Source organism: Eulemur rufifrons, chromosome 18 (assembly GCF_041146395.1).
Source record: "Eulemur rufifrons isolate Redbay chromosome 18, OSU_ERuf_1, whole genome shotgun sequence".
Taxonomy (NCBI): Eukaryota; Metazoa; Chordata; class Mammalia; order Primates; family Lemuridae; genus Eulemur; species Eulemur rufifrons.
Genome location: NC_091000.1, coordinates 17,414,698 through 17,440,506, shown reverse-complemented (window position 1 = coordinate 17,440,506; position 25,809 = coordinate 17,414,698). Strand labels below are relative to the sequence as shown.

Sequence of the window (25,809 nt, the reverse complement as noted above, 5' to 3'; positions counted from 1 at the left end):
TGTTCTCACCCATCTGCTGCAGGCTCAGCTCAGGGTTATTTAAGGTTGTACCCAAGTTACTATCGCTCTTGATTCACCTCTTTTTTTTTTTTTTTTTTTAAGAAACCAGGTCCTGCTCTGTCACCCAGGCCAGAGTGCAGTGGCGTCATCATACCTCACTACAACCTCAAACTCCTGGGCTCAGGCCATCCTCCTGCCCCAGCCTCCAGAGTAGCTGGGACTACAGGTGTGCGCCACCATGTCCAGCTAATTTTTCTATTTTTTTTGTAGAAATGGGGTCTCACTCTTGCTCAGGCTGGTCTCAAACTGTGTCTGGCAGGAGTGGGAGTCACCCCACATCAGTGTGTCAGGCCCATTCTGCTGGACCAGTCTGGCATGATTCCATAATAAAACACGCCAGCCACAGGGCCTCAGGTTATCCTCCCACCTTGGCTGCCCAAAGTGCTGGGATTACAGGCACAGCCTTGATTCACCTTTTTTAAATTACCCATGTTATGTAGGTAAGTGTGCCTTATCAAAACTGATGGATTTGAGAATACCCTTTGGTTAGAAAAATAGGAAGAATTTTGTGTTTATTTTACTTCAAGGTAAATAGAACACATAGGTTAGTGGGCAGGGCAGGCCAGTACCAGGGACTCAAAGCCAAGGATCTCCCTGAGAAGAGTAAAGGGGAGTAAATAAAAGAGGCCATGGCACCCTTTACTGACTCGGCATGGATTTCAAATCATATAATCAGTGTAAATTCTAAACTATGACTAAAACAAGAGTGAGTTGAAACAACTCAGTTGGACAGTTAGTACACTCAAACATTTAAAAAACACAACTCCTTGTTTTAAAAAGCATAAACTTATATTTGGATAAGCCCTACAAGTTTTCAAAATATTTTTATAAATATTATCTCATTCATTCTGACAACATCTTGTGAGTATTATTATTACTTTTATTCCCATTTTATAGATAAGGAAACTGAATCATCTGGCAGCAAATATACATGCCCAGAGACATGTGTCTAGCAAATGGCCAAAACTGACCTTAAGACATACAATATCATATTTCTTCACGAAAAGAAACCGCAAGCATAACCTTTTTTTCTTTCTTGATGTCATAGCAGATCTTTTAGGAAATAAGGAGTGCAGGGAAGGCCCTGGGACAAGAAACCTAATACACAAAGCCCGGCCTTGGTAATCTTATTAACACCAGTACCTCCCTGAGGCCCAGGAGAGCCAGGCCTCAAGCCTCAGGGGGTCCTGCACTTTGGAGTGGCTTCCTAGGAAATGTCCAATCTCCCTGGGGTCCCTAGGGCTAGCCAGAGCCTGCAGAACCATTCGGGAATGGCGACCCAGACTCAGTCCAGGCTCCGTGTGAGCCCCATTCTTCTCTTTGGGCATCCTCTGATCCTTACCTTGCTCTTGGGGTCAGCCAGATACCCTGGTGAGTTTTGAGACTCACATCTACATCACTGATCGGGGGCCCTGTGGCTGGCGTGTTTTATTATGGAATCATGCCAGACTGGTCCAGCAGAATGGGCCTGACACACTGATGTGGGGTGACTCCCACTCCTGCCAGACACAGGAAGAGTTGAGGACTCTGGGCCGCTGAGGGTCTCCTGCTGACCCTGGGCTCGAGCACGTGTGTGAGCCTGTGCATTGGCTCTTGCCCATCCGTGGTCCAACTGTGAACCCGCCTTTGATCTGCAGCACCTGAAGGCAATGAGGGTAGCAGCGAGCCTCCTTTACCCTGTGCACTGCTGGCTGCTAGGGTGGTCCCCCACCCCCTCTCCAGGGCGACAGCACCTATCTCATCCAAGGGCATGGTAAAGCCAGCTGGTCTTTCTGATCGATGTCTTCTCTTGCTTTCTATTGACGTGGTGACATTATGCTCTTCTGGGTTGGCCTTAAGCTGTGCCAGATGAGGGACACACATTACCTTGAGAATGGGACCCTTCTCTCTGCTCACCACACTCCACTTATCCTCCCCACTGGTGGGCAGCAGAGAAGGCAGCAGTGCAGTCAGTGCTGGGGGAGGTCTCATCCCGTGGACGCAGTGGGTAAGGCCTCCAGGAGGTCAAGCAAAGCACGATGGGAGGACGCACGGGCCTGGCTGGATGCTGTAAAATTCCTGACGGTAAATGCAATGTGGCAAGAAGACAAACCATCATCCACAACTTCCCACCTTGTGGGTGCCATCAGCAAGGCACAGTAACGTTGGAAGCCAGTACGGGTGGTTGTCCTGGTGGATGATGCCACGTCACCAGTGATGCCAGCCAGAATTAAATACATGAAAGAAGAGTTACATTGTTTCATGATTCAGAAGAGCCATGGCATACTGTGAATAATACCAGCATTGCTATCTTTTCCTTTTGTGGAGGATGTGAAATTAGCCAGAAATGGGGCATTGGACAATGAAGAACATGAGAGAGATTTCCTGGACCTGAAGAGGAAGAGATGGTACCTGGACACCACCAAGAATGTCCAGGTCTACCAATGAGACAACAAACAAGCACTTAAGTACTTCTTCTCTAACTATTGTTGTAGGTCTTTATGATAAATCACTATACCTCACATGGCACCATGTTTGTTTTTTAAGTCAAATTGTTTACATAGACAGGGACCTGGCAAAGCAACGTGTGCCCAAGCACCAGCCATGCCCTGGGGGGGCCTGACCCTGACCCTGACCTAGTTTTTAACATCTGACTCCATCATGTCTCCAAGATGTGCTCCACAACTCCCCAATCTCTGTTATAACATACGACTAAGTTAGAGCCCTTCCAGACAATCATGAAAAATGAAATAAAATAAAAAGCAGAACTTTGGTTTGGAATCAGAAAAGTAAATGAAAACTCTTCTACGGAGGTATCAGTGGTCCCCTTTGGGGAGGACATGAGAGCCACAGGTAATGTTCATTTCTTGAGCGGCAAGTGGCTACACGGGGCGCTTTGTGTTATGATAATTCATCGAGTTGTACACTTACGCTTTGTGCCCTTCTCTGGGGGCATGTGATACTTCAATAAAAAGTTTACCACATAAAGATGAAAAAAAATCACCCAGAGATTTGATTAGATTGGAGCAAAATTATTCTACAACGTAGAGTCCAGTGGTCTGGAGGGCTCTGTCCTGGCCTGACCTAAGGATTAATGTGGTGGGTTTGAGGATCAGAGAAGTTCTTCCTTCCAGCTCTCCCCCAACAAGTCAACCTTGCAATTCCACTTGGCTCTAGCTGTCTCCCGGCATGTCCCCACCCTGCTTTATAAAATGGAAATTCTTGTAGCGGTTGTGTCCGGACAAGCACAATGGAGACTGACACACGGGGCTTGGAGAACTTCCCAGAGGTGGTTTAAGAGTGATTATATAACATGTTAAGTCTGTGTTCCTTTTTCAGGCATAACTGAACTTTTGCCAAAATAACTAATTGCCAGGCCTTTCCCACTGACCCAAATACAAACACGGTAAATAAGTTACAGTTCTGAAGCACACTCCAAAAAACAAACAAACAACCCCCCCCCCCCACACACAAACCTGGCACTCTTGTGACATCAGAGCCCGCTGGGGGGGACCCCCGCACGCGCCCTGAAGGGCACAATCCCAAATTACTGAATTACGTCTTTTTAAGTCATCCCACCTGCTGTGAGAGTTGCAGGGAGAACAGAAATGGATGTAGTGAAATCAAAGAAAACAAAACAACCACCAAAGAACGACTTCCCTTCTGCCCACTGATTTTGGTCAGAGGAGGAAAAGGAGTCATCGCAATAAGCTGGCGCGTCTCAGGGAAGCCACGAACGCAGGCACGTGTCCATGTGCCCAAAGGCCTGAGCAGAAGCAAGCGCGAGACCTGAGGAGATTTAATACCTTGCTTCCTTCCCTGCCGCCTCCTGCACTGCTGGTCTCCCCAAAACTCGATTTTGTGGGGAAAGCGGCGAGGGTCCGGCCCACCAGAGGCCCGGGATGGGCCACGGGCGCTCCCAGTGGCTGTGTCTGGGGTCGGGACTGGAGCGGGCTCCGTGGCCGACAGCAGCTCTCCCCACACCACGGCCAGTGGCCTCGCTTGGTGGCTGGAAACCAGCCCTGGTGGGAGCGTTTGCCCCCGGAAATGGCAGCGAGGGCGGAGGCGGGGGGGGGGGGGGGGGGGCGCGGAGAGTGGGGGGGGGCGGGGATGGGAAGCAGCGCACCTGGGAGCCACCCCGGCAAATCCCAGCCCCTGTGCAGACGGGAGGGGCAGTTGGCTAACTCACCCAGCCACCTCCTCTAACAAAAGCCACCTACCCTTTGGGCTCCAGCCGGCCTGGAAAGGGGCACGGAGAATCCCACTGTGTTCTGTTCAGCTTCCATCACACCTGGAGTGTTGTGATGACACTTTAAGGACAATATAGGGACATGGCAATGTAGGCATCGTGGCATATGAAGAATACCTGAAATACCTAAGTCCATTTTATCTAGGAAAAGGGTGGACCCAGTACAGATGACTGTCCCCAAATGTACAGGGGACATTCATGTATTCAGAAAATATTAATGGAAAACTTTCTGGGCACAAAGTGGAGATTTGGTGGGGAACAGGGTAGCACAGGGTCTGCCCTCTCGAGCTTACATTCAGGTGGAGGAAAATGATGAAAACAAGTAAGCATATTTTTTTAAAACATGAGCTTAAAAACCCTGGGAAGGAAATAAGAGAATCAGGTAGAAAATGCCATAGGAACACTTCTGTATTGTGGCCAAAGACGGATGTGATATGAAGCCGAGACCCAAAGAAAGAGAAGGAACCGCATGCAGAGAGGGGGTAGGGAGCGAGCTAGGGAGGGGCTGCGGGTGCCAAGTGCATGGCGGCCTGGGGGAGAGTGGTGAGGAAGACCCAGACGAGGACAGGAGGGCTGGGGTAGGTCACGATGGCCTCAGGGGCTGTGGGGAGGAAGCTGGCCTGATGCCAAGAGCAGGGACAAGCCACTGGAGATGTTAAGTGGGGAGTGGTTTGACCGCATTTATGTTGGGAGCAGACCAGGAACCGCTGAGAGGGTCCCTGTGCCGAGCGGGGAGGCTGGGTGTGGTGGGGGGAGGGCTGGGGTGGCCTGGGGACCCCAGAGGCCAGAGTCAGGGCCTTGGGTGGAAATTAGGAGGAGGTGGGGGTCGGGGTCAGTTCACGTGAAGGAGGAACTCTTTGGGTTTGACTCTCAGCCATGCCACGCTTAGCGTGTGCCTACCCCACCGGGTTATGGCATCAAAGGCGCCACAGTGCACAGATCCAGGAGATGCCCTTCAGGGCACCGTCTGCACATGCGGTGTGCACCCTGGGCAGCACACCTGGTGGCCCAGCGTGGCACAAAGTGGGTGCTCCATAAATGCTAGCTACTATCAATAACACCGTGTATTAAACTCCCCGTGATGCGGTAAATTTGTACTGAGAAATGGTGGTCACACAGCAGGGTCACTGTAGGGGACAGCAAAGGTAGAGGGTTGAATGTGATGCCCTCAACGCGTCCCTCCAAGGACAATTTATAATTCTTTTATTGTATCCCTGTTATTATTCCTTCTACCATAGTCCCTATCTTTATCTCATTCTCCCTCCTCCCTTTCCTGTTAACACCTTTCTGCCCTTGAGCAAAGCAAAGGCAGGTTCTCACTTGTCCTCCCACCAAGGCCAAGGCCCATTTGTTTCTGCCAGTAAATAAATCACTTCCTTGGGGCTGGGAGATACTGTGGACTTTGAGTGCGGCTCCTTCGACACAGCAGACGGCAACACCTGCTACCCCTCCTGGAAGTGTTGTCTTGGGGGGAACAAAAGAATATGCACGCCGTGCTTCTGCAATCCGGCTGTGACAGAAGCGTTCAGGTGTGTTGGTTCCAAGACAAGACTCACTCACTCCTCCCTGCTCAGTCACTGTCCCTCAGCATGTATTGCTTGAACGCCTACTGTGTACCAAGGCTGCTCTAGGAACTGGGGACACAGTAGCAGCATCGTCAATAAAACAGACAAGGTCTTTGCCTTCATTGAGCTTACATCTTCTAGATGGGGAAGACACACTCTTAGCAATCATAAACAGGTAAAATAATGTCAGATAATGACAAGTGCTTCAACAAATAAAATAAGATGGGGAGTCATAGGTCATCGCCTTAGATAAGGTGGTTATAGAAGTTCAAGTTTTAAGAGGCATCCAGGTCTAGTGCCAAGAGAGATGCAAAACAAGACTAGAACAACAAAGGTGCCAGAGAAATGGAATGATACGGGTGGGAGGACGCAGCTTCATTTCCACAGGGCTAATAAAAACTGTAGGCACTCGGAGATGTTTTCAAAACTATTTGCTAAGCTCAGTAAATGGACAGAGCCCTGAAATATGGGTTAGAATTCCTGACTTTCTGTTTCCAATTCCTCAACAGTGCTAAGTATAGTGCTTTAGACATGATAGGAACTTGGTAAACAAATATTTGCTACATTTGTTGGCTTGAGCTGTTTTGAATTAACCCAAGAAGTAGAACAGACTGGGGGAAAAGTTATTTGTATAGAGAAGTTCAGGGATGGCGAGTCCACGAGGGGCATCATCCCTACATCCTCCCACCTCTCTGCATGCTTCTGACCAAAGAAGCAGCAATCCAGACAGTCAGGCTGGCTGCAGAGTGGCCAGGACGTGTGGGATGAGACAAGGTAGCCCAAATATGGAAACACTCTCTAGAAGTGATGGGGTGTCGGCTGTCAACCACCTGCAGAGGCGTCCACCTGGACACTGTCTGGAAAGTCGAGTCAAGGCAATCCCAGAGAAGTGCGACCCAGACAAGCAGGGTATGAAACCAGGCCTGGGAGCTGGGCTGGAACCCTTCTCCCTCCCTTCCCATGGGTAGTGGTCTTCAGAGTGCCGTACAAGAGGGTCTCACATAGGGAGAATATTTGGTGTATCTCCAGGAGACAAGTACGTATGGGCCTGCCAGTGTGATTATTCTTCTATGTGGCAAATCTGTGTCTCTAGTGAACACTACTATCTGGTGAAATTCCCTTGCTCAGATTTCTTATTCACAAAACAACCTTATAATTTCAGGCTTCCCATGCAGCCTTCCCATGAAGAGAGTGTACTGACTAGCCAGTATGACCATATGGCTGCCCATGGCGTCTCTATTCTTACTAAATAGCAATCATCCGCACTCTGGTTTATACATCAATCTTGTGGGAGATTTCTTAATGGGAGTCAGTTGTTTTGAACCTGATCACCTCTGAGGGCACTGACCAAATCAAATTTCTTTACATGAGTGCAACTGAGGACCAGATGTGGGTATTATTTCCTTAAGAGACCATTCTGGGGTCAGTTGGCCTTATTCTACATTTCTGGTTTGTCTCTTTCTAATCTCAGCATCTAGATTTATTTCCTGTACACTGGCCAGATGGTCTCTGCATAATGGGGCTTGAAGAGTAATAATCCAACCTGATTTCTAGGTGTCATCTATTTTAAAATAATAATGTAAATGTGTAAACATAATCACATACATCTCCCTGGAACCTGATTAAACAGTTTCATTAAATTGTTGATTTCCTTGAGCCTAGAAGGTGGCTGAGATGTCCTACAACAGCAATTCCCAAAGCCTGTTCCAGGGACTACCAGTGTCATGAAACAAATGAGTATGAATCATCTGGGAAATTCTGGGTGAGGCAAAGTTAAACTGGGTTTATTTTTGCTGTTGTTGTGGTTGATTGTTTTTTTTTTAAGCACAGCACTCTTTCCAGCCTTATTTTAACCTTGATTAACAAGGTTAGTTGACTATCCAAAATGAGATATGTTATAAAGCTTTTCCCAAAATGATTTGACCAGAAATCCCTTTTATTGAGTAGCCTTGCTCAGAACTTGTGTCCCAAGGGAGACACCCTGGAAAACACGACTCTTCAATACTTTTCCGAAATCTCTCATGACATCAAGTCTCAACCAAGGAGAGATGCCAATAAGCTGTAGCTCACCGGGCCTGCCACACTGTCACAGGAGGGGAACTTCACGTGAGGGAAGGAAAGAAGAGTTATGTGGGGCTTTGTAGGGCACAGGGAGCAGGATGGGAAATAAAAGGTACCTCCTGGCAGCGAGAGAAAGCCAGCTGCTTCCACGTACCTTGGGCTCCTTGCCGGCCTGTGTGACGCAGACACCAGCACAGGGAGCCATGTGGAAACTGCGCCCCTGGAGTCATGCGACACAGTCGCCCTGCAGAATGGATAAGAAGAGGGCTGAGATAAACATTTGAGGAGAAACATAAGTTTACATTTCTTGCAAAAAATGCAGAGAAGTCCTCTTTATCTTTCATTAATTACCAAAGAGTGGCTCACAGAGAGGGGGGGCACCCCCACACTCCCCAACCCATCCCCACCACGGTCGCTCCCACCGTGAGAACGGTCTGAGCTGCTCTGCGCCTAACAGGAGCTGAATGAAATAAAAGGCAAAACGTTCTGTTCAAAAAGTTATTGTCTAAAATGTCATATCTCCCTTCTATTGGGAGAGCAGAGCGCATCATGAAGTGTGTTTCAATTTCTATAAATACACAAAGGAAAGCAGGACACGTTTCCTGCAATAAGCAACTCCAGCATTTGGCCATGTCAATCAAAAGAGAAACTACAGAGGCAAATTCAAAGAAAAGCAAAGAAAACCTCTGTAACCCCAAAGGAAAGTCTCCGTGTGTACGATATAAGCTGAACAACTTTTGACCTTTAAAAAATCCGATTAGTAAAATTCTGTAGGATATTTAAAAACCAGCATATATGCTAGAGAAGTTTGTTCCACACGAGTGTTGTTCCTGTGGCCTTTTTAATAAAAAAGAGGAGGTAATTGTGGTGGGAGGTGCAACTCAGCAGTAAGCTCTTCCTAATTTTGAAGCCATTAAATTGCAAGTAAAAATGTCCCGAGAGTCAGGGCACCACTTCACTTGTTTATAGATTAATAATTTAGAAACTTTCTTAATTTTAGGAAAAAAAAATGATCTCCAGGCTGAGGCTTTACAGACCAACTTTCAGACTAATTAATTTTTATTTATTTGTTTGCTTTTTAGCAGTAGAGTTATAAAAGTCTCAAAAAGGCCGGGCATGAAAACTGCTGATGCAGCCAAAAGACAGCAGCCTGCAGCTCTTGTTCCGGGTAATTCCTGCCTAGGCTGGGCCTGTACCTGGTGCAGACTCCCTCGGCAAGGCCTGTTTCCTGAGTGCACAAACTATTTCATAAAGTCCCTCTACACATTTGCAGCAGCGCGTCCTAACCGCTGGCAGGGTGTAAAAGCGCGCGTGCGCACATACACACACTCGCTCCAAAACCAAGGAGAGAGAATAAAACCTAGGAGAATATAATCCAGTTCTGCCCTTCTCTTTTTGGAAACTCCTCAGAGCTGGAGTTTAGGACAGTGGCCCAGACACATACATTTTCCACTCGCCCTCTGGCTGCATAATCCACCTGGCTTTAATGTTACACATCTCCTGGTAAAGCCAGAGATGGGGAAGCTCCACGGAGACAGGGGTAGTTTCTCTCTGCTGTTTCCTGCAACTTCCCCAGGGCCCCCCCTGCAGGGAGACGCAAAGACCCTCCCCACATTAGGAGGCAGAAAACTTAGCACAACACGGGCAGCTGAATTTGCTTTTGACAGACACCTACGTACCCAGATATCGCGTCCTTCGAGAGCGTGAGACAGCCCTAAGTGTCGCGAGAACTCAGGAAAACTCAAGCAAACTGTGGCTCCTCCCTCCAGTTACCAATCAGCTAGCCGGGCAAATCCAACACACGTGGAAACACTGTTTCCTGGATTCAGAGGTGGCATTTCTAGAAAGACATACTAACAAGTAATAACCTTTCGGGGAAAAGCAAACCCTCATCCAGTGTGTGCATTAAGATGCATATGGGATGGAGCCCGACTTCAGACACCGGCATGTGAAGAGCAGGGCAATGTGGCAGCCACAGCAGTGCCGTGGCCACAGTGATGGGGGTGACGCCCTCCTCCTCACCCCTGCCTGGTGCACCTGCGCTTCCCCAGGAACGGTTCCACCTGCTGCCCACACGCGATCGCATTTCATTTGTACCACAGTCCCCGTGATGTGGATGTCGATATTCCCATTTTTACACAACAGGAAACAGAGAGAGACAGTCATCAACTCCCCAAAGGTCAGAAAGCTGATAAGTTAGGGAGCTGGCGTGAGAGCCCAGCGAAAGAAGCAGCAGAGAGCTCTGGGGTTAGAACCCTGGCCCTCCTATTGCAAGCCGTGTGGCTTTAGGCAAAGGACATAATCTCTTTGTTCCTCAGTTTCCATTATCTGTAAAATGGAAACTAATAATAGCACTTACCTCGCAGGGCTTTTTTTTTTTTTTTTGGTGTGATGATTTGAAGAAAAGGGCTAAAGGCTCACAAGTGACAATGTACTAGAAGCACTTAACTAGGTGCCTGGTACACACATTGAAAATGCACAATAAATGGAAACTAGTGCTCTTTTATTATTCTGAGGGTGATGTGGGAAAATGCATTATCTACACTAGGTAATTAACAAGCCAATTAGGTGATAACGGTGACCAGCTTCAAAGGTTCAGATTTTACTAGTCTTGTTCCGCTACAAGTAAACTGTGCAATGGAACACGTCTTTGCCAGGATTTATGACACACTCGTCACCAAGAAGGCAGAGGAAACAACAAGGGGACTTCTATTCTTGACTCAAATCTGACGAAAAAGAACTTGATGGCCATTGTGTAATTTCCAGGAACCCAGAGAAACAAATGACTGTGTCATTGTGGATCAAACTGAAGTAAGGAACCATCAGGCTGAGCTGACCTGAACCCGGACTTGGGAAAATTGGCCTCAGACAGTTCAGAAAAAGGACAAAGATTCCCCCCAGGCTAGAAATATGATTCACAAGAAAGGGAAATTCTGAAAAAACAAACAAAAACCAGCATTAGATTGTATGTTCATAAACAATTCCTGTGTAAAAGAACAGGTGATGGCAGCCACAGAAAAACTGAATTGTTGAGATTTCAACAGGACGTGTCTAAAGGGCAGAGGATGCACACGGGGGGCCCTGTGCTTGGAGGCAGGCGGGAAGGGTGGGCCGATGACTCTCATTAGGGATGAGGCATTATTCTGTTTTATCCTTCACAACTTTAAAAGGTAGATGTTATGGGTTTTGTGCCCAAAAGAAGAAAAAACTTCAAAAACTGCTTTATAAGTACTCAATTAAAATAACTATCTTCTTCCCTACCTGGTGCTATGGATCTTAACACAGTCAAGTATTGTACATTGATATTATGGGTTGAATTGTGTTCTCCTAAAAAAGATGTGTTGGAGCCCTAACCCCCAAGAACGCAGAGTGTGATCTCACTTGGAGAAGCGTCTGTACAGAGGTAATCAAGTTAAAACAAAGGCATGAGGGTGGGTCCTAATCCAGTAAGACCAGTGTCTTATTAACAAAAGCAAATTTGGACATAGACAGCACAGAGGGAACAGGGGGCCACAGGGAGGAGACAGCCATCCACAGGCGGCGAGTGACCCGGGGCAGAGCCTTCCCTCGCCAGCCCAGAAGGACAAACCCTGTCCACACTTCGACTTTGGACTTCGAGCCTCCAGAACTGTGAGACAATGAATATCTGTTGTTCAGGCCACCTAGTTTATGGTACTTTGTCATTTTCATGTTTCATTGGATTAATCATGATCCTTGACTCATGACACATTGTCATCATTGGACTATGAATGTTCAGCTTATATTTAGTTATTTACTTATTTTTAATAATATAATACACATCTGCAAGCCCAGCTCCCCAAACAAAAATAGAACCGGAAACTCACATCTAATGACACATTCCCCCCCACCAACCTCAGCCCATCCTCCCCAACAGCATCCTGAACCCTGAACTCATCGTTTCCCTGCTTTGCTGTCTATATAGTTTATTGCAGTCCTAAACTGCACGTATTTTTAAAAATTTTTAGTTACTTTAAACCATATAAAAGATATCGTGCACTACATACTGTGATGTGGAACTTTGTTTTTTTACTTAACATCGTATTGCTAAGATCATCCATCTGGTTTCTGGGGTTCATTTATTATGTCATTTTGCTGTTTTGAAATACAATTGTCCTGACTGCTTTTCAGACATATACATACTAATACAGTGGCATTCTTTCTCACTCTATTGTTGCCACTATTTTAGCAGAAAGGCCTGAGGGAGACCCTGTCTTTCAGGAAGGAGTCGTCTCCCGGCCCCTGTGCCATGAGGACTTTTTGGGCTCACAGCTGCAGGGCTCTTCCAGCGCCATTGCGACCCTCAGCGCTTCACCCCCAACAGCCACCAGGGCTGACTCCTGAAAATGAAGCATTTCCCTTTGGTCACCAACCAAGAGGCTAGAACAGTAAGGTGACTCATGGTGCTTTGATTTCAAAGGGTGAGTAAAGGGAAATGTTCATGTGAGTCAGAGTTTACCCAGTGGTTTTGAGCAAATAACCCCAAAATAGCCTTTTTCTCCCGGGGCTCGGCGATGAGAGCAGCGTGAGGACGCTTTCCTAAAGGAAGCGGCGTGGTCTGGGAGGGCACGGTGGCCCTGGCAAGCGGACGGACATGGTGGCCGCAAGCCGCCCCCCTCCTGTTTGGCGGCCTTGGCAAGCCACTGAATGCAGTGGTGCTTAGAGATACTCTAGTTCTAATTCTAAGATCAGACACCGCACTGCCTGCCTCTTCTGTTCGTACAAACCCATTTCCATTTCTTACAATGTCCAAGTAGGGCCTACGGAACCAGCCCATCGTTCCTCACTATTACGGTAGAAGTTTCGGGAAACTGCGTCGGTGGCCGCGTGGTGTCCCGGACGGCGGCTCAGGTTCCACATTCTTTCCGTCTTCCAGCTCCTCCGGGAGCCACAGGTTATTGTTTGTGCTTTTTGACGCTTTTTTAAAGGCTACGTGAAGGACGTTTTCAAAGGAGAAGATCGGGAGATTCGGGGATGGGATGAGAAGGAAGAGTGGAGAAAGAAAGTCTAACCAGTGCAAACATTAACATAAAATGACCTTTGTGCCATAAATTAGGGGTTGGGGGAAATGGCTTATTATGCAGCTGAGATATTTGAAATGTAGAATTTGCTGGGCTGGCAGATTAATCGCATTTATGCTGGGGAAAGTATTCCCTGACATTAAAGGATTTATTTGTTTGCTAATCTGCTTCAGACTCCAAAGGGCTTGTTACAAAATCAGGGGGTGGAGGAGAGGGGAGGGCTAGAAAGAAGGGCGGTAGGAACAGGAGGCTGGGGTCTCCTGCCCATTTCTGCTGTGAAGTTTGTTAACCAAACGCCTCATAAGGACTTCTAAATACAACAAATACTACTTACAATATGGACAACGTGGGTTGTTTTTTTTTTTTTTACAAAGTTAATGTGATCATTCTCTGTAAATACATAAGCAAGAATACCTTTCTTCTGCTATTTCAAATTTAGGATTTAAAGTACTTGTTTGAGAGAAAAGCAAATGAAAAATGTGTTTAGGTTTTTAACATGCTTCAATCTGCACTACTAGATTTATTGGGAGCAATCACCAATAATCATTTTAATTCGGAACAGTCCCCTTTCTTCCAGTTTTTTAAACCCCTTCCCCCCAAATGCAAACAAACATTTGCCTTTACTGTTGCCTTTTCCCTCCTGGATGGACTACACAGTGCAATAGCCAAACATCCTCTTAATCTCTTTTTCAAAGACTATAACCTTCTTTTGGGGAAAGCAGTCATTTTGTTTTGTGCCACAGCACCTTGACAATGCCGAGAAAACATAATCCTTTACTTACAATAGAATCTCGGATTTGCTGTTCCATTACCGGGTAGCCGAAGCATTTGTATTAAAAGACAGTTAAGCTTTTTTCAGCGAGGCATTTCCTTCCTTACCTTCCTCACAGAAAGTTCTGCTTTATTTTTAGTAATATCCTGGCTCCTGGTATTGTATTTGTGCACATAATCCCTTCACAATAATGCTTAGCGCTCTGGTGGCACCTTCTCTCCAAGGACCTCAAAGGCCTTTACAAACATTAATTAATTCTCACAGCACCCCCACGAGATGGGCGAGTATTCCATTCCAATTGGTATATTATTATCCCCATTTTGTGATTTTGCCAAAATTCTTGCGCCTACTTCCCCAGTGTGCTTTTTAATGGAATTCATCGTGAGTCCACTGGGGCTGGCCAGTTAAGTCCATGGTAAAGGAACGAACTAGCAATAAAAGAAACAAAAAAAAAAGAAGAATGTGAACTGTGATACAGGCATCCCTCAGAGATGTTGCGGCTTCAGTTCCAGACCACAACAAGAAAGCTGATATCACAATAAAGAGAGTCACATGAAGTTTTTGTTTTTCCAATGTATATATAAGTTACATTTATATTGTACTGTAGTCTATTGTGTGCAGTAGAATTATGTCTTAAAAGAACATATATACCTTAATTTAAAAATATTTTAATTGCTAAAAAATGCTACTAATCATTTTGCTGGTGGAGGGTCTTGCCCCAATGCTGGTGGTTGCTGAAGGTTAGGTGGCAATTTCTTAAAATAAGACAACAATGAAGTTTACTGCATCAGTTGACTCACTCTTTTCATGAAAGATTTCTCTGTAGCATGTGATGCTGTTTGATAGCATTTTACCCACAGTAGAACTTCTTTCAAAATTAGAGTCAATTCTCTCAATCCTGCCACTGCTGTATCAACTAAGTTTAGGTAATATCCTAAATTCCATTTCAACAATGTTCACAGCATCTTCACCAGGAGTAGATTCAAGAGACCACTTTCTTTGCTCATCCATAACAAGCAACTCTTTATCGGTTAAAGTTTTATCATGAATTGCAATTCAGTCACATCTTCACACTCCACTTCTAATTACAGTTATTTCCTCCACTGAAGTCTTGAATCCCTTAAAATCATCCATGAGATTTGGAATGAACTTTTTCTAAACTGCTGTTCACGTTGCTATTTTGACCTCCTCCCATGAATCACAAATGTTCTTACTGGCACCAAAGGATGATAAATCCTTTCCAGGTTTTCAATTTGCTTTGCCCTGGTCCATCAGAAGGATCACTATCTATGGGAGCTATAGCCTTACAAAATTTATTTCTTAAATCCTAAGACTTGAAAGTCAAAATTACTTTGATCCATGGGCTGCAGAATGGATGTTGTGTTAGCAGGCATGAAAACAACATTCATCTCCTTGTACATCTCCGTCAGAGCTCTTGGGTGACCAGTTGTGTTGTCAATGAGAAGTAATATTTTGAAAGGAATCTTTTTTCCTGAGCCGTTCTCAACAGTGGGCTTAAAATATTCAATAAACTGTGCTGTAAACAGATGTGCTGTCTCTCAGGTTCTGTTGTTCCATTTATAGAGCACAGACAGAGTAGATTTATCATAATCCTTAAGGGCCCGAGGATTTTCAGAATGGTAAATGAACGTTGGCTTCCGCTTAAAGTCACCAGCTGCGTTAGCCCTAACAAGAGAGTCAGCCTGTCCTTTGAAGCTTCGAAGGCAGGCACTCATTTTTCCTTCCTAGCTGTGAAGGTCCTAGATGACATCTTTTTCCGATAGAGAGCTGTTTCGTCCGCATCGAACATCTGTAGTTTAGTGTTTCCACCTTCATCAATGATCTTAGCCAGATCTTCTGGAGAACTTGCTGCAGCTTCTCCATCAGCACTTGCTGCTTCACCTCACCCTTTTATGTTATGAGGATGGCTTCTTTCCTTCAACCTCATGAACCAACCTCTGCTAGCTTCAGACTTTTCTTCTGCAGCTTCCTCATCTCTCTCAGCCTTCATGGAGCTGAAGAGAATTTGCGTCTTGCTCTGGATTAGGCTTTGGCTGAAAGGAGTGTTGTGGCTGGTTTGATCTTCTATCCAGACAACTAAACCTTTCTCCATATCATCAATAAGGCTGTTTCACTTTCTTATATTCATGTGTTCACTGGAGTAGCACTTTTAATTTCCTTTAAGAACTTTTCCTTTGTATTTACCACTTGGCTGTTTGGTACAGAAGGCCCAACTTTTGGCCTATCTTGGCTTTTAACATGCCTTCCCCACTAAGCTTAATCATTTCTAGTTTTTGATTTAAAGTGAGAGACTCCCTTTCACTTGAACACTTGGAAGTCATTGTAGGGTTATTCATTGGCCTAATTTCAATATTGTTGTGTCTCAGGGAATAGGGAGGCCCAAGGAGAGGGAGAGAGACAGGGGCCAGTCTGTCAGAACACACAGCATTTGACTAAGTTTGCCATTTTATGTGGATATGGTTTGTGCCACCTCAAAACAATTACAATAGTAACATCTAAGATCCCTGATTATGGACCATCATAACAGATACAACAATGAAAAAGTTTGAAACATTGAGAGAATTACCAAAATATGACACAGCAACATGTGCTGTTGGAAAAATGGCGCCAATAGACTTGCTCAATGCAGGGTCACCACAAACCTTCAATTTGTAAAAAACACAATATCTGCAAAGTACAATAAAATGAGGTTCGCCTGTGTACATAAAGCTTGACAGCACAGCAGGTAGTGGGGAGTGCAAAGATCTTGCTCCTCGCAAGACCTCCACTGATACACCCGCGAAAGGGAGAGAAGAATGGGGGTGTGTGGACCTTCCTGTTCACTGAAACCAGAGGAGAAACCTGACACTGGGTGACAGTGACAGACAGTTTTTGCCCAAAGAGTTGGACAAATTCCCTTGCTTCTACTGGACCATTTCCAGGGCTGGTAGGTTCTATGATGATGGACTATGATCTACCCCAAGAGGAGGAAAAGTACAGAGTACCCCAGAAGCCACTGGAAAAATCCTTACCGTTCTCCGAGTTAATACAACCCAACTCTGTGCTATAACTTTGTTGTAATATTTTTTCAGGTACATAAACTTCTTGTGAGAAAATCTTCCAAACACCTCAACATTTAAAAAAAAGTTACGACCTTTGTGACTTTCGAAGTGTTTAAAAACGTGTGCATATATTTCTGTATCTATTTGAAGGATGTCCCCTACTCCTAGCTCTGACTAGTTATTTATTGGTAAAATGGGAGCAATGTGGATGGGTACAGTGGTGAATTGTTAAAGGTGAACCTGGGAGCCACAGGACCTGCTTCTCTCTTGACTGAACCTCCGGAGGCTTAGTCAGGCCAGTGGAAGTGGCAAACCATTGCCCCTTGACTCTCAGCTCATGGGCTCTTTTGCATTCATTCAGTCACTCTCACGAAGTTTTCCGGAGAATTCTTACTGGAAAATTAAGTGAAGGAGGCAAGGCACAGAAGGTCACAAAAGGTTTTTGTGGAAATATATAAAGAAAAAAAAATGTGTTGTTTTCTAATTTGGTGTAGAGGCCAAATGATTCTCCTTCATTTAAATGGAAATTGGGGTTGCAATTTGATACTGGTTTTAGGCTTCTATATACATTTAAAGTAAAATTCAGGAAAACTATAAAAATGATATAATTTTGAAATAAAATATAAGAATTTGCTCAATGACAGGAAATTCTTTGTGCTCTAATTTCCTGACCACTGACCTCAGCAGGCCCTGAGTGCTGCACAGCCATCTTCCTGCACATTTATGGGCCATTTACTCCCTTTTCTCAAACCTCCAAATCCTCCTCTTTCATGTCCATACTCAGTTGAGAGCTGTGCTTCCTATTTCATTGAGAAAAACAGTCCTGAGTTACCACCAATTCTCTCCATCTCCTGCTCCAGGACCATCTATCCTACCTTTCCCTCTGTGCCCATGGAGAACCTCTTTGTGTACCCATCTAAGTCATGCCCACCCCAGGCCCTGGACCCTGTCATCTTTCCTGTCTCTGCCACTTACTAGATCTGGCTTCCTTTGTCTTCATTACACCAGGAAAGCTCTGCCATCTGAGCTTCATTAAACATAGATCACTGTTGAGCCTAAGTTTCAGACAACCAACCAAGTGAATTCCATAGTACTTATGATCTTTTATGCAAATGCCAAACTGATGATGGACATCCTACAGAGAGGAAAGAGATGCTTTTAAGTAAAAAAAAAAAAAAAATGCCATGAAGTTAGAAACAGAAGAGGCTCTGTAAACCATAGAACTCAGTACGAGACACTGGCTTCTCACTGCAAACTGGATAAAGTCTAAACTTTTAGCACGTTTAGCAAATGTTGGAGACACTTTGGGATTGGTGAGAAGTGAAGTTGTAAAATTATGGTAGAACAAGCTTATATAACTTACGTCCAAGTCTAAATATTGTCAAGTATATTTTTGTTTATTTCTTTTTATTTTATTTTATTTTAGTATTTATTTGAGACAGAGTCTAACTCTGTCACCTGGGCTAGAGTACAGTGGCATCATTGTAGCTCACTGCAACCTTGATCTCCTGGGCTCAAGCAATCCCTTTGTCTCAGCCTCCCAAGAAGCTGGGACTACAGGTGCGCGCCACCACACCCGGCTAATTTTTTCTCTTTCTGGTAGAGATGGGGTCTCCCTCTTGCTCAGGCTGGTCTCTCTTGAGCTCAAGCAATCCTTTTGCTTCAGCCTCCCAGAGTGCTGGGATTATAGGCATGAGCCACCGCACCTGGTCTCTTTGTTTGTTTCTAATTTGTTTTATGTCATGAGAACCTTCAGAAAAGGTTTTGACCATGTAGATTTTAGAGGCAATATTTGAACAACTGATTAATGTAGGAAATGAAGTTCTTTCCTATGATAAAAGGGCATTTTTTTAAAAAATGAGAAATGGATGTTGAATTCCATGACTGATTTATTGTTTTCTACTTTGATCTATTAATATGTTCAATTATTTAGTTTTGAGTATTAATTTTTTAGGTACTTCTTTTAAAGATTTTGATATGTAGCTAGTGAAAGGGGAGTTAGCACTATGTTAGTCCTAACAAGCAATGGAAAAACTTCCTTTTCTTTTATGCTCTGAAATAGTTTAAATAGAGTAACAATGATTGGGTTGAAGATCTGAACAAATTTTTGCATATAAAACCATCTGTGCTTTGAAAAGTAGCTACATGAAAATCAACAATTTCACCAGGGCTTTCACATTGATTAGCATAGATATACAAAACTTATTTCCTTTATAAATTTAGTTCCTTTTTTCTAATTTTTTAATTTGTGGTTTTGTTGTTTTTTAAAGAATAAGCTAAATAATCTACTGGTTTCCAACTGCTGCTATAACAGTGTGATACTTAACCTCACTGCAGAAATGTTTCTCACTAAATCTTGAAAGAGGCGTATACAAATTTCCAAATCATTTTGTAGGATATTAAAAATCTTCTAATATATCTTTCTAAAATTTGTTAGAGTAAATTGTTTTGTAAGAGCGAGCCCCAAAGATAAAGGCTACTGTTATATATTTGATAAAGACATTAGGTAAAAAGGCTATCCATGCACACAACTATTATAATAAAAACCCAAGGAAGGCAGGCAAATAAACCTGTAGCATTAGAATTTCTATGTGGACCTCATTTGGAAACCAGTGTTAATGTAAACTGTACATGATTTGAAAGGATGCTTTGGTGTGTGCTTATTTTTAAAGGAAGTCTTCAGGGAAACATGACAAAACAAGCCAAGACTCTAATAACCTCACATTCAGGAACTTTATTAACAACAGACAAGGGAAATAATTTTATTCTATCTCTACAGCAACTTTTCTGTAGCCTTCTCCAAATTAAGATAAATTAAACATAAGCTTGTTTGGCTTTTCTATAAATTCAATCACTTTTCAAAAATGAAAAACCTATACATTATTTGTAAAACTTGTTTGACACATTAGAAATAAGACAACTAAATATTTTTCAAGCTAAGTTAGGGCAGTTTCTTGGCTATGAAGAAATAAAAGTTAGAAGCCATTCTGCTAAGTTTCATTGTTAGAAGAAAAAATTAACTATACCATTCAAACCAAAATCTCCAGGAACTCTGAAAAGACATGTCAATGTGAACATCCCTGAAATTCCAAAAGAATCTGGACCAAAGGCAAACTTTGAGCAAACAGATGACAAAAAGGAAATTGTCTTCCTAAGACAGGAAGCCACTCATTTTCTTTCCTCACTAAACTTAAATTTTCCATGAACTATATACCATGTATTCTATCACAAGCAAACCCAAATAATAGGATCATACACTCTGTTAAATCCATAAACATGAGACTTTGGAATTAGAAGTAACATCCTCATGGAGATGAAGCTGGAGTAAACTGTTATTAGTGACACCTGACCCGCTCTTTTGTGTGACTCAGATTTTCACAGCTACTGTTGGAAAAAGGGTACAAACTTCAAATAAAAGAAAAGCATGCCCTTTCAAGGGTAATAATTGGTTATCTGGAGATATAAATAATTGGTTTATGACAGATTAAAGATGTAGTGCTCTAAAATATTTTTAAATTCTTAACTTCTAACACCTTTGAAGTACTATAATGCTATGGAAACAGAGTCTTACTCCCATATTTAATGTCTCCCATGCTGTAAGGATATGGGAGTATCACCTACACACTAACTTGCATCAACAATTTTCTCTCAACTTGTTTCCTGGGTCCTAAAGGCTTCATCTCTTATTTCACTTCTTGTATTTTATTCCATCATACACAACACTCCTGATCTTCCAAACACATGGGGTTGTGGGTACTGTGGAATACATCGAAGTCCATGGAATTGAGCTGAATGATATGATTGTGTTGGTTCGAGGCCCATCTTTAAAAAATTGCCATGAAATACTTAGGTATACAAAATGTGTAGACTAATATTAAATCAGCATCAGTATTGCCATTGCCCAGCTAAAGATATGAAACATTACTGATACAACTGAAGTACCCCAACTTTTCTCCTCTGATGAAATTCCTCCCCAGTATTTGGTGTTTTTCTTTCCCATTCATGTAGTCTTTCACTATAAGTCCCCATAAACAATGCATATTATTTTTCATTCTTTAAACTTTAAATAATTATCATGGTTTTCTAAGACATGCCTTTTTTTGCTCAATTTTGTTTCTGAGTTTCATCCCTGTTTTTCATGTAGCTCTAGTTATTTTTTTATTGCCATAGTATACCATTGTATGACTATTCCATATAAATCCATTCTCTTATTGATGAATATTTAGATTTCCAAGTTCTTATGACTTACAAATAATGGTGCTATGAACTTTCTTATTCATTATCTCATTGTACAGATGTGATACTTGCTCTGGGATATGCACCTAAGAGCATTGTTGGATTATGAGGTCTTCAACGTTACTAGAAATGCCAATTGCTTTACAAAGTGGTTGTACAAATTTATACTCCCACCAGCAGACGTAAGACCCCACTGCTCTGCATCCTTTGGGATTACAAGTTCTTTGTAAGCAGAGTGTTAGCTGTTGGAACCCTCTGTGGCTGAGATGAGGCTATTCCTCTAACTAGTACAACTTCTAGTCACCCCAAGGATATTTCTAGATTGGGGCCATGTTTCTATGTCAATTTCTAGGTTTTGCGGTTCTATGAATTTGAAGGTAGTGTGAATTCAAACCTCGAAGCCATGACAGTTTAAGCCCACAATCAGAATTTGTAGAGGGGCCTCTTATTTATTTTATTTTAGGTTCCTTGTGGTCTTCCTGGCCGGCAAGAGAATTTCTTTTCTAGTCTACCTTACACTGAGGGTGTTGGTCATTGAAGATCTGGGCATTACGTGTGAGGTTCAATTATAACTTCATATGGCATATGTGCTGAAGGCTTTGAGTGGCCATTAATGTCCGAACTCCTGGTTGATAGAGATTGTTACCCTCCTGCCCAGCCCCCAGCCCCCAGCCCCAGGGCCTCAGTGTCATTTCAACTTACCCTCTGGTTTTCATTTTATTGGGAATGAGATTTCTTTCATTTTCTTGTTTAGGCCCTTGGGGATAAGTTTTTCTCTTATTTTCTTGTGCCCTCAGCCATCCATTTAATAGGGAAGAAGTTAAGGTCCTCTATTTTCATATTTCTTTTAATAACTAAAGGGAAAATGAAAAGCAAGAAGGTAATTTTGAGGTTTATTTATTTAATATTTTTGAGGTATATTTATTTCGGTGTGTAAGCCTTATTTTCTACAACAGCAGTGTCCAACAGAACTTTCTGAATGATGGAAATATTCTATAATCTATTCTGTCAAGTATGGTAGACCCTTGTCACGTGTGGCTATTGAGCATTTGAAATGTGGCTAACATGTCTGATAAACTAAAATTTTAATAGTATTTAATTTTAATTTAAAAAGCCATGTGTAATTAGTGGTTATTATATTTCACAACATAGTTTTAAATAGCAATATTCTTAGTCCTTTGGGTGATTTATTTCTGATAGCAACAGGAAGAAACAGTTGAGATGTGACTTCAGAATATCTGTCACCACAAAACTATATAGCCATTATTTTGATAATCAGGTATTTCTTATCTGACTTGTCTTTCTGGGGATTTTCAAAGATCTATAGTGACCAAGTTTAAGTGAGCATTCTTTCCATTGCCAGCTTCTGATCTGAAAGTCAGAAAATCACTGTCCAAAAGCTTTTTAAGGGTATTTATGGAGTATCAAAGTGTCAAGAAATCCTAAGGTACAATAGGTAGGAGTATAAATACACATATTTAGAATGCAATGTAAGATGATATGATTAAGAGTGTAATTTGGTTTACCTCTGAACTGAAAAGTTTACTGGTAACCTGAAAATATGTACGAGTTAAAACACAAACACTTCATATGATTTATTTCTAACACTTCATGGAAAAAACCATGCCCACTGCTCTAGGCTTAGACTGGCTTACATTTGTAATTTTTTAAACTTTCAAAGGGCATTGTATCATATGAAATAACTCTTAACTTAAGAACTTTTTGCCATAGGTACAGGTTAAGCAAGCTAAAGCGAAAATGTGGGTATGAACTATAACGAGAACACATATTTGGAAATAAGGCCCCATAAGCCTGGCTGGCACATTTGGTCATATCATCGGCTGGCCTTCCAAAATAAAACAGTGAATATTTTTCACTATGCATTTCTCCATATACATTTTCTATGTTCTTGTATAAAATTGATGCCCACAGGTTTGGCATTTAGGAGGACAGTGAAACAGATTCTAAAGTAACAAAATCGTTTCATGGGATGAATAGACCAGGTCAAAAATGAAAAAGCTAAACATTTGCTTTTTAAAACTTACCACACATTTCCAGATAAAAGTGATTTAAACTCATGCCCTGAGTCTGAACCATGTACACATATAATTCAAAATATCTATAAGAACTGAAGCCCCTCAATTCTAGTGAACATATTTCAGACATTTTGCCTATTAAAGATTTTTCTGAACATTCTCAAGACAAAAATTTTAAAAAGAAACAAATTTTCTCTAGAAAGGATTTTTTGCATAATGAACATGTATATTTTCTTAGAGTGTATGTAGCCCACTCTTCTCTTGATAATCTTCATAAAAACGTCTCAATGACTCCGGAATCCTAGGTGTCACAGTGCTCAAGGCTTGAGTGAAATGCTTTTTCATAATGCGGTTGGCTTGAATGTTTTCTTCTAGAGCCAGGAGAGCTGCCTCTCTACAGACGGCTATAATCTGAAAAGAAAAAGAAAAAAAAAAAAAAGAAACCCAAATAAAAGGAGAGAGAAAACAATCACTATTCTTTTTTAGAAACACATTATTTCAAATATTCATCTGTGGTAACTTCTACAACTATAAGCACATTGCTAAAATTTATCTGTAAAAGTTAGTCCACATTAAGTTTTCAAAAGAATAAAAAGTAATCATATACAGAGCTTTCTGTTCTTTCCTTCATTCCAAAACAGTGTATTAAGTACTCAGAACCAGGAGTGCAAAAAGATGTGTAAGACGTAGCATTTGCTCTTAATTGTAAAGGCAGATTGACGCACATGCACATACTTTTAATTTTAACACAGGATGGCAAAGGATTAGTGTGTATGGGTGGTGGGGGGAGGTGGGAACCAAGTGATAAGGGAGAGCAGAGGAGGAAGATTCTCTGGTACAGAGTGAGTTCCTGCTCATCAGCACACCTTGTCATAGCACAGAATTTCCACATTCCCGTCAATCTTTGATGTATTACTAACATGTAAAAGCATTTCTTTATGTGTATCTCTTTAACGAGTTCTTAAATCTTAGGAATATCGGATAGGGTTGTCAACGTTTACTTTGAAGAGCTGCAATAGAACTGAGAAGCGAATTCTGTTTACTCAGCGAGGAAAGCTGGAAGAATTGAAAAGAATCTGGGGAGGGGGTGGAATGGATGCGGAGGGAGGGAGGAGAGATTAGGCGGTAGGAAAACGGAAGGGGAGGAAGGTTCAAGAATCCCAAAATGTGTTTTTAAGCTCTCTGGACTTCAGACAGCGGAAGCAGGCTGATGCCAGTGTCATTCTAAAGACACATTACTGTGGTGAAAAGAGCTTGTGGGATGAAAAGAGATATTGTGATTTTCAGGGCAACAGGGAAAACAGTGATTGATATTGACTGCGCCCTTATATCGGTAAATGAAAGGGCCAGCTGAAACACATTTGTCCAGCCATTCAGCATATTTTCTCTGTTTGTTCACTTACTGAAAAGAGTTCCTCTACTTACGCTGGGCTAATGGCTGCCAAAGCAGTTTAGTAGCTTTCTAGGGGATTTAGCAGCATGTTTAGGGAGCTTTCAAAAAAACATGCATAGATTTAGATGGCTTTGTCAAATTACGACAATGTAACTATTAGTTCTGGGCTTCATTAATGAGCACTGAAGTTAACTATAGTGGTTATGCATGTTAATGCTTTTCCAAAAATAGAGTGGGTACCAAGTCGATGGAGGAAAAAACAAAACTTTAAGGGATTAGTAAAACCAGTGTATCACATGTTCTGGTGCAAAAAGAGTTCTTTTGAAAATAAGAATGTGATAATTAATAAGCACAGTAAAAGCCTGTGAAATGCCCAGCATGGTAAACTGGCTATTCACTGGTTCTACTGTGTCCCTGGGGACCTCTAAGAAGGAAGGTGAAGGGACTAAGTGGGGAGAGTTCCCACCTACATCCCATTTGAGGCAGCATTTCTTCCATCTGGACAAGAACTGGAAACAATGGTTGCAAGGCCAAAAAGTTTGAAGAATCACTGGAAGAGGCAAAGAGCATTTCCTGCTGGGTGGTAGAGTTCTTGCTCTCTCTTACCCACCCCTGTACAGTACAAGGAATGTGTCCATTACATGGCTCTCTCCTCAAGCTGGGGGAATAGAGAAGTTACCACCCCTGGGCCAGTGCCACATATGGCCCCCTTCATAGCTGATACCTGCCTCAGAGAACACAGAGCTTAGCACACAATGGTTAGGAACATTTACTGAGTACCTACCACATGTGCTAGACAAATGCTAATTCCTATACTAATTAATTTGCTGTGAGACTGATGCTCCCAGGTTCTATACGATGCAGTGATCTTGCTAACGGAGGTATGTGTAAAGTCTGATGGAAATACATCAAATGGAGTGGCCAGAGGAACACGCGTAAAGTGGTGGCGAGTGGCAGACTGGGGGTACTGGGTTGGGTTGAGGAAAGGAGAGGTGACCGAAGGACTGCCTGGAACCTCTCACAGTTCCTGGGATTTGGTTCAGGTGACCAGACAGATGGTGGGTGGCTTGCACTGCTGGCACATCTGAGAAAGGGAACCAGCAGTCTGGTAGCCTTCCTCTCTCAATACATAGAAATTAAACTGGGAGAAGAAATGACTGTACTTTTCTAATCACTGGAATCTCACATGGTAGCCAACACAGCAGGGAAGAGAAATGTAGGTAGTGGAAAGTACAGTATCATTGGGGCCTAGAAGGCTGTCTTTGGCATTGAGCTTCCCAGAGCAATTCCTCTTTGCAGATTGACTTTTCTTCCTTCACATCCGCATCTATAGATTTTTTCCATAACTATAAATTGC

At 42.9% G+C, this 25,809-nt stretch overlaps 1 protein-coding gene across 2 annotated transcripts in view; it reads right to left on the bottom strand.

Annotated features, from left to right (window-relative positions):
- Window positions 1-23,293: 23,293 nt before the first annotated feature.
- The window catches only part of AFG2A (AFG2 AAA ATPase homolog A), a 241,320-nt gene continuing 238,804 nt past the window's right edge, over window positions 23,294-25,809 (bottom strand). For both annotated transcript variants that reach the window (XM_069493176.1, XM_069493174.1), the window contains one exon: window positions 23,294-23,470. In XM_069493176.1, coding sequence (XP_069349277.1) covers window positions 23,294-23,470 — 177 coding nt within the window. The remainder of the gene's footprint in view (window positions 23,471-25,809) is intronic.